Source organism: Aulonocara sp. 'chitande type north' Nkhata Bay, linkage group LG3 (assembly GCF_057382095.1).
Source record: "Aulonocara sp. 'chitande type north' Nkhata Bay isolate Kocher_YH1m ecotype deep benthic linkage group LG3, A_spYH_male_GT1.1, whole genome shotgun sequence".
Lineage (NCBI taxonomy): Eukaryota > Metazoa > Chordata > Actinopteri > Cichliformes > Cichlidae > Aulonocara > Aulonocara sp. 'chitande type north' Nkhata Bay.
Window position 1 is genome coordinate 9,310,077 of NC_141346.1, and position 9,798 is coordinate 9,319,874.

Consider the following 9,798-nt stretch of genomic DNA (forward strand, 5'->3'; position numbering starts at 1 on the left):
TCATTCCACATGAATTCATCCAATACCTCACAACTGACCACCAAACATCTGCCTGAAAAACTTCCAGCGGAAAGTTTAAAACAACATTTCTTACAAACTCAAATTGATCAAACTGTGCTTCAGGGAATAAAAAAGGAGGGCTTAAAGTCAAAGGTTAAGGTTAGGTTCTCAGACAGAATGTGATGTTGGTGTTGGTCTGATGGAAAAGTGGCTGCCGTTACAGTAACTCATGGGTGGGCAACTCCAAGCATCAAGGGCCGATGTCCTGCAGATTTTAGATGCGTTGTTGATCCAATACTTCTGATTTAAACGGCTAAATTAGCTCCTTAACGTCTCTTGAAGTTCTCCAGGAGCCTGGTAATGAACTAATCGTATAATTCAGGTGTGTAGATGCAGGGTGACATCTAAAACATGCAGGACACTGGTCCTTGAGACCTGGAGGTGCCCACCCCTGCAGTAACTGCTGGTTGTTCAATGAGAGGAGCAAAAAACTCACATTTACAATCCGTTTCACTTTTACAGGTCAGTAGCAAAGTAAATCCACCTCATCACCACATGTTTGTGTGACTGCATTACACTCCCACTGCTGGGAAATCTGACAAATAACCAGAACAAACTCTGACATAAAAGCTGACAAACAGCTGCACCACTGAGACACACTTTATTTTCTGAGCTTCAGAAAAGTTTTTCTGACCTGCAATAAACATCTGCGCTCTGCTTTCACACTCACATTTTTGGAGATAAAATATCTTTTAGGAGCAGGCCTACGCCTCCAAACACTATTTACACAAACATATCTATATATGATTCCCCCAGTTATACAAGCTGTTTGTTCTTGTTTTCCTGCCCCACCCTTCTTCCCCTTTTGAATCCTTTCACTTATTCACTTCTCATTAATACATGGGGATCTGCTAGGCCCAGGCCCTCCGCCAAGGTCCCCTCCAAGGCTTTTCCCAAATCGTAGCTCAGTTCATGTCTAAGAGATTCACCTTTGTCTACTAAATATGCTGTTAAACCTAAAATGAGGATGTGGGCCCAGCTAAGTGAAATAAGTGATAAGATGAAATAAGTCATGGTCATGGTCCTGCCACATCAAAGCCCGTCAGCGTCTCTTCTTCCTCAGAAGACTTAGAGACTTCCATCTGCCACTGAAGGTGCTCAAGAACTTCTACTCCTGCACCATCGAGAGCGTCCTGACGGCAAACATCTGCACCTGGTTTGGGAACAGCACCAAGAACGACAGACGAGATCTGCAAAGAGTGGTGCGCTCAGCCGAACGCATCATTCAATCAGAGCTCCCTGACCTGCTGTCCATCTACACCAAGCGGTGCAAGTCCAAAGCTAGGAAGATTATGATGGACCTCTCCCATCCCAACAATGGACTCTTCTCACTGTTGAGGTCTGGGAAGCGCTTCCGCTCCCTTAAGGCCAAAACAGAGAGAATGAGGAGGAGCTTCTTCCCCCAGGCTATTCGGGCCCTGAACCAGGTGTAGGACTGGACTCTCCCAAACACGTCACTATAAGACTGGACTCTCACACACGTCACCACATGCATCACCACAAATTTCCTATAATCCTATAATTCCTATAATTTATAATCTTTATAATCTTTATAATCTCTTCTGCTATTTGCACATTCTTTACTGTAAATTCGTAAGTTAATTTGTAAATTCTGTAGTAAACTGTAAATTGTAAATATTGTAAAACTTTTCTTCTGTCGTTTAATGGTCGGGCATTGTACAGCTACAAGCATTTCACCCCCATGTCATACTGTGTATGGTTGTGTGTGTGTGACAAATAAAATTTTAATTTGAATTTAAGTGGAAGTTTAATGAAGCTCCGCCTTCTCACGTCACTCACCTGAGAGAAATGAGGAAACAGGCTGTTCCTCTTTCTCAGTAAAGAGAGACGCACAGACGATCAGACTGAGCTCAGACCAAACTAGCAGCTTCCTCTGAGTGAGTCCAGCTACAGGAGAGAAAAGTGGAAAACTCCAACACTGCTGCTTCAAGCTGCTGACGCTCCACACACTGAATGTGAGTTTGAGCAAAAACACGACTCAAAGGAAGTTTCAGTGAAGGTGGTAGAGGAGGGAGGGGAGCCAGGACTGACTGTACTTCCTGTCTGCTGTTTTCAGCTTCACTCACAGACTCAATGGCTTCCAGATCAGAGGAGGATCTCTGCTGTCCGGTCTGTCAGGAGGTCTTCAGAGATCCTGTTCTTCTGTCATGTAGCCACAGCTTCTGTAAAGACTGTCTGAAGAGACGGTGGAGAGAGAAAGGGGAACGTGAGTGTCCAGTTTGTAACAGAAGATCTTCAAAGGATGATCCACCTTTAAACCGAGCTTTAAAGAACCTGTGTGAGTCGTTCTTACAGGAGAGAGATCAGAGAGCTTCAGAGGATCTCTGCAGTCTGCACTCTGAGAAACTCAAACTCTTCTGTCTGGACCATCAGCAGCCAGTGTGTGTCGTCTGCAGAGGCTCAGAAAATCACACCAATCACAGATTCAGACCCATCGATGAAGCTGCACAACAATACAAGAAGGAACTTCAGGAAACTCTGGAGCCCTTAAAGAAGAAGTTAAAGGTTTGTGAAGAAGTTCAAGTGAAGTTTGATCAAACAGCAGAACACATTAAGGTCCAGGCCCGACACACAGAGAGGCAGATTAAGGAGCAGTTTAAGAAGCTTCACCAGTTTCTAGCAGAGGAAGAGGAGGCCAGGCTGGCTGCACTGAGGGAGGAAGAGGAGCAGAAGAGTGGGATGATGAAGGAGAAGATGGAGGCTCTGAGCAGAGAGATAGCAGCTCTTTCAGACACAGTCAGAGCCACAGAGGAGGAGCTGAGAGCTGAAGACGTCTCATTCCTGCACAACTTCAAGGCTGCAGTGGAAAGAGTCCAGCGCTGCCCCCTGCTGGATGATCCACAGCTGCCCTCAGGAGCTCTGATAGACCAGGCCAAACACCTGGGCAACCTGACCTTCAACATCTGGAACAACATGAAGGACATGGTCTCCTACACTCCTCTCATTCTGGACCCAAACACTGCTCATCCAGAACTCATCCTGTCTGAAGATCTGACCAGTGTGAGACGAGGAGGAGAGAGGCAGCAGCTTCCTGATAATCCAGAGAGGTTTGATTTTCACTGCTCTGTCCTGGGCTCTGAGGGCTTTAACTCAGGGACTCACAGCTGGGATGTTGATGTTGGAGACAGTACAGTGTGGAGACTCGGTGTGTTAGCAGAGTCTGTGCAGAGGAAGGGATACATACGGTCTGGATTATGGAGAATATATTTCTGTGAAGGTGAATACTACACACACTCACCATCAGCTCCTCTCACTGCTCTCTCAGTCCAGAAGAAGCTCCAGAGGATCAGAGTGAATCTGGACTGGAACAGAGGAAAGCTGTCGTTCTCTGATCCTGATACTAACACACACATACACACCTTCACACACACTTTCACTCACAGGATGTTTCCATTCATTGGCACTATTGATGGTGGTAAACTGAAGGTGTGTCCGTTGAAGGTGTCAGTGTCAGTGCAGCAGATGAGTTGAGGATGATGATGTTTCTAATGTTGTTTCCTGTCAGTGAGTTGAAGCTGTTAAACTGCAGCTGTCCTCCTGCTGCCTCGTTGTTCCAAAGCTCTTTGTTTCTCTTTTAGTTTCACTGTTTCTTTCTGTTTCTGCTGTCCACCTTTTCACATGGAAAATCATTTCACTGTTTCTCACTGAATGACTCCCCAAACTAGATTTGAAATTCTATCAAGTTTCTAATCATTACAAGTGATTCATGTTTCTATTTGATGTGTAAATGGAGATGATTTAGTTTGCTGGGATATGGACTGACATGTGTTGAATGGGAGGAGCAGTTTGTTGTTGTCTTCTTGTCTGTTTATGACAACAATAAATATGTTGTTGAAACAATGATTCATGTTTAACTCCATATATGAAATGTTTCTGCTCTTTGAATTCTGTTTGATTAAAGACTTTCTTCATGACACAAATGAGATTTCAGTGTATTAATAGAACTAAATAAGCTCAGAGTTGAAAGGCTGGAGTATTATGTACGTGCTTCACTGTCAGGATCTTCAGGGGGATTCAAAGGGAAACATCAAACTGCTGTAGTGAGATAAATTAGTGTAGAGAAAATATTCTGAGCTTTATTTTGTATCCAAGCAGAGCGTGTCGTCCAGTCGGAGGAACGTCTAAGACTGCTTCACATGGAAACATCAGCAGGAAGTTTGTAATGACAGAGCTCGTTTAATCAGCTCGTTTTTCCTTCATTTACAGCAGAAGAAGAACTGAAAGTGTGTGTGGATTCAGAGCGCTCGCTGTCAGTACAAATAAAGGAGGGCAAGAGATTTAAAGGAGCAAAGCGCAGTTTTTAGAGCTTTAAAGAGAAACCACATTTCCAATAGTTAGCTGATATACAGCTAACTATTTGCGTAAAATAGTTACGCAAATAGTTTTGCGTAACTATTTTAACTTGGGATTATTATGTTTATCCTGATATGGGTGAGTGTATAATGGGTGGTGCTGCAGCTGCAGGGAAAATTGTATTTAGTAGTCAGTATAATCTTTTAGTGATATAAGTTTGCATATGGTAGAATACTGCATGTAGTTATTTGTATTAGGAAATATTCAACCATGTATACTTAGAGGCATATAATCAATTGTGTGTGATCTCTAACAGGCTGCAGGCTTGGGGTGCACTCCAGGAATGCAACCTGGGAGCATGAGAGCTTATACCTTGTCTTATTGTTTTACGGCAGGATTAACGTAGTTACGTCTGTTCTAGTCTACGTGCTTTAACTGCTTGACTTCCTCACCGTGTTATCTAGGGTGAGAGGGGGTCTACCCTCTTCCTCTCCTAGGATGTTTGCCTTTTGTGCTTTCATGTATATGACCCTTTGACACACACACACACACACACACACACGCACGCACACACACACACACACACGCACACACACACGCACACACACACGCACACACACACACACACACGTACACACACACGTACACACACACGTACACACATACACATACATACGCTCAATGGAGTATAAAATAAAGACTAGGGGCAAAGCTCAGCGCGAGTCTCTGAGACTGCCCTTGCTAGCAAGAACTTCTGTGTGTTTCTTTTCTCTGAGTATTTACTGAAGAAGTGTTTTAGAATATTTTCCCTAACAACCTGTAAACACAGTTTTCCTCACACATAAACCCAGAAATCCTGTAGTAGGAAAAAACATCAACCAGTTGTCCTGGTATAAATCGCATCATCAATTCACATGAAGAACTGGAATGCTCGGATGTCGCTGTCATCTTTCTGCTCCTGTAACAAAAAACACATAAATTCATCCACCCTTTTGTCCTGTCTAGGTGGAGGTTAACCTTGAGTCGTGGTCAAGTCCTGTCAGCTTTTACCAGTCAGTCAGTTTGTTTTTTATTTCCATTCATTCATTCATTCATTCATTCATTCTTTCTTTGCTGATAGTGGAACCTATCGTCGCATTTAGTTTCCACTTCCAGCAAAATGACGTCATCTCAAAAAGAAAAAGAACTTTAGATCGGATTACATCGCTGAATCCTTTTTAGGCCGGGACTTTCATTTAATATTGTCCCAATAAGTGGCTTTCTCCAGAGCCCATTTTAATGTGGAGAAAACTCACTTGTAACGGCGTTCTCGACAGGTCGTGTAGCACTTTTAATTCCCGACGTGTTGATCTGCTTAAAGAAAAGAAATTGACAAACAGAAATCAGTGCCTGTTCAAAAAATGAAAAATAACAGAGATTATCGAACAAAACTTTCAGTGCACTGTGAAAGTATCAAAATAAAAAGGCCTTGTTAAGTCATGACACAAACTCCTCATCGACTTCACAACAGGAGAAGAATCATCAGCTAGATTCACTCCAAACCAACCATCAGCTGCACAACACACAACATAATCCTAATGTCATATTAGCTATGAGTTTAATCACCAGGTCTGTGCTCTTCACTCATCTAAACCACAGATCTATTTTATTCAATTTTCCTTTTCCCTTCATCATAAAACATGTGACATGCTGTCATGCACTTCACAAAAGACGTTTGTTCTGACGTATTCAGAGTTGTGTATCTGGGTACAGGATTCACTCGCACATCAAAACAGGAAACTCAGTGTTTTAGAGTCTCCACTCAACACACAACAAACTCCAACACATCTCATTCACTCGTGCTAGAATTCAGTCACCTTTCATTAATCGAAAACCGATCAACTAATTTTCATATCAGCTATTAACCCACTAAGTTGACAGGACGACAGAAAAGCATGTTCAAAATAGTATCACAAAAGACAATTTCCCTCATACAGTAAATTAATTGTGCTGCATCAATCAAGCAGGAAGCATCTCCCAATTTACTATATCAACAACTAAATTTATTGTCTGATCACTGGTTGGTCAAACCAGAATCTTTTTTCCCACAAAAGTTAAACTGTTGTCCTGCAACCTAGAGAGTCAATTTTTTGCATTGGATAAATTCAGTATTTGATAACAAGTGTCTGTTAAATTGACACTATTTTAACACTGATGAAAGATAACAAGCTAATTTTCATTGCATTCATTCATTGCATGGGCGTTTGTGTTATTAGGCAGGCCTAATGCATGTCTGTGGAGCTGCATCTCCAGCAGAGCATGTTCTTAAAGCTGCCTTTCCTACACACTTCTCTGCTATTATTTGATCATTTCTTCATGAGTTATTTTGTGTTTGGAAGTGTTAGTATGGTTAATGCATGTTCTGCTTGTGTATGTGATTTTGTATATGTTTGTATATGTTTCCTTTTTGCAGTGTTTCAGACTCCTTCACAATCTTCCAACTTAAGCAGTCAGTTTTCTTTTCCCCAGGTTTGCTAACCCAAATTTTGATTTCCCACATTAAATAATTCCTATGTGTTCTCACCTAGTCTTCTCACTCTGTTGTCTGTTGTCCTCTCACTCTTTTGTCCTCTCACTCTTCAACAGTCCAATAGCCGGCAGTTCTCCTTCAGCTTTGTCCTGTGTCCCACTGTCTCTTCTTGCCATTTTACTCCACAGGTGGCAAATGTCAAACTCCAACTGTTCAGTTCTCCTCAAACGTTTTCTTCACATGCACAGTGAAGTTTCAGCTTGTTGTAGACACAGTGCCATTCATCCGATCAGTCAGGATGATGGGTTTGCTCTTCTCTGATGCTGTTTGTCCACATTTCTGCTGTTTGCTGGGACTCTTTGCTCAGGACTTGCTGCTGTCTCTTTATCATGTTATTGCTTTGGAGCTGCATTCCTTGTCTTCAGGGAGGGGTGAGAGCTTGCTTGCTTGTGAGGTTGAGAGACACATGGCGCTGTAAATAAGTCAGCCAGAAACTTGGCCTGCATGTTTCCAATGATGTTAAACTATGACTTTCTTCCGACCGCTGCATGTGGAAAATTGATTCAGGTCTGCTTTACACCTGAAAGTGACAAACTAAGACATGTTCATTATTATCATCACTGCTTAATCAACACACATCTCTCTCTCTCTGTTTTTGTGAACAGTCCTTTCTTAAAAGCAGAAAATGAGATTGTAGTTGTTCTTGGCTGATCAACACAAAACCTTTTTCCTATAATTATTTTTCATCTACAATGTAAATTTTGTCTCTTTTTCACTCTTTTTTTTTTTTTAAATAGCTGGTGACCTGCAGAATCACCGCTCTCACAATCAAAGGCAATTACTTTTACACAGCGCACAGAAGCACTGAGACATCAGACACATTCACACTCACTTTTTCATCTGCGTAAATAAATCACATGGCTGATGATATGTGCCATGGTGATCCATAAATATGATCACCAGTTTATTTAACTATTTTTCAACCCAACAAAACAAATAAACAAAAACATGATGCTGATGCTATGAACACTCCACACACAAGTCAAGGTGCAGAAAAACTGCTCACGGAAACGCTGCACACTCCAGTTATCATAGTTCTGTTTGTGTGAATTATCTGCTTTCATTATTAATGCCAGTTTATAGGTTGTTATCCTTTTTATTATTAGTTTGAATGCATTAAAATTAAGTTGTAATTTAGCCTTTTGTTTATTTTACTTTACTCCTCTTGCATTTATATCTATTCAGTCGGGTCTGTTTCCAACCCTTTGATAATGTGTAGCTTGCTCATCAGCTCAGAAGAAAAAAAAATCGCAACGCAACATCACACAGTAGTTGCATGCTCTGCCCACAGCGGCAAAGTCTTACACTTTCATATTCAATACAGCTTCTCCATCATGTACTTTTAGATGTTTCATACAGGGTTCAGCATATTAGTTGTTTTCACAGGTGTGCTCTATATCTCAACAATGGCTCATAATAAGACGACAGTCTTTCACACAGGTCAAGTGCCTCTATGCACTTCATTAGTTTAAATATTTGCCTATAACACTTCACCTCATATGTCATTGTACTGAATTTGAGCAACCACAAGCTTAATGTAGATTACTTTTAACAACTATCCACCTCTATTACGTCTATGGTCTGGCACACAGGCTGTTGTCGATCAGGGCAAGCTAAAGAGTTAACATTTTGTGTCCGCAAGGGGTGGGGGGAAAGCCATTCACCACAGCACATTTTAAGTGCTGCTGATGTGGGCTGGCCTTCTCCACACGCTCTTCAAGGCTGGTGTGTTTTCTGAAAACTTCTAACATTTGAATCTCTTCCATTTATAAGCCTGCGATTAACCGCACGGCTCAGGTCCGCGTGAAACCCGCGCGACCGCACTCGCGTGAACCCGCGCAGCTGTGGAGCCGTCGCTCTCTCTCTTTTTTACATAAATACTTTGTGCTGCCAGGAGCAAAGTCCAGCACAAATGTCTGTCTCCCTCCGACTCACTCTTGGTTGCTTAGAAACCCATGATAACAACAACAGTCGGTGTCACAGACCACGTGTACTGCTCCGCACACACTCACACACAACAACAACAACAACGACGACAACAATGACAACAACACAAAATAGGCCTATCGTCCAGCACAGCCTGGACCCCGCGGAACTTCTCAACGCCCCACAAAGCGGCGGAGAACTCACCTCTCGCTCCACAAAGTAGCGAGGACCCTCTCAACGTCTCACACAGTGGCGGAGAACCCACCTCTCGCTGCACAAAGTAGCGAGGACCCTCTCAACGCCTCACACAGTGGCGGAGACTGCACAACGACACGGTTATAGAGTCGGCCTCTTTAAACTTACTTGGCGTTGCTTAGCGTGTAATATCAGCCTCGAATCCCGCCGATCGTCATTCATCGAGGAGAAAAGACAGACTGCGAATCCACAGGAACTTCCTGGCTGACGTCAGTCTTCCAACGTGTCTCTCCTCCCCTCGGAGAATGCGATTCCAGGGATCCGGCATCGAAGGACCAATTAATGATAGGTTTGTAGCTTGAACCCATCCGCTGGAACGTTGAAGACAATATAATTACACTGCAAAGCAAGACACAAGTAGGCAAGCTTCTTCATGTTTCTCGTGCACGGGAGAGACCGGACAAAGCGCCGTTCCTTCGCTTGACCCCAGTTGCTCTCGTCCGTTCTCCCGTAACACTGCTCTTTTATTGAGGTTACATGAATATGCATAGGTTCATTAACATATGACATCTACATACACACAAAGAGTACCTTGCCTGTGTGTGTGTGTGTGTGTGTGTGTGTGTGTGGTCAAGATGTGACCCTGTGAAGACTCCCCAAAGCTGGTGCCAGGACGTCTGAACAAAAGGCTCTTATACTTAAAGAAATATACGTGTGCTTGCTATACCATAAAT

At 42.8% G+C, this 9,798-nt stretch overlaps 1 protein-coding gene across 2 annotated transcripts; it reads left to right on the plus strand.

The window, feature by feature from the left end:
* The first annotated feature begins 2,142 nt into the window (after positions 1 to 2,142).
* On the plus strand, positions 2,143 to 3,733 carry LOC147333835 (nuclear factor 7, brain-like). 2 transcript variants are annotated; one of them, XM_086270665.1, is made up of 3 exons: positions 2,155 to 2,391; positions 2,578 to 2,844; positions 2,878 to 3,733. In XM_086270665.1, exons 1-3 carry the CDS (start codon positions 2,155 to 2,157, stop codon positions 3,550 to 3,552), a joined length of 1,179 nt encoding a protein of 392 aa, XP_086126791.1. In that variant the 3' UTR covers positions 3,553 to 3,733. The 2 variants fall into 2 exon arrangements, with proteins under 2 accessions (XP_086126800.1, XP_086126791.1); XM_086270674.1 differs by having other exon boundaries at positions 2,143 to 3,733.
* The last annotated feature ends 6,065 nt before the right edge of the window (positions 3,734 to 9,798 follow it).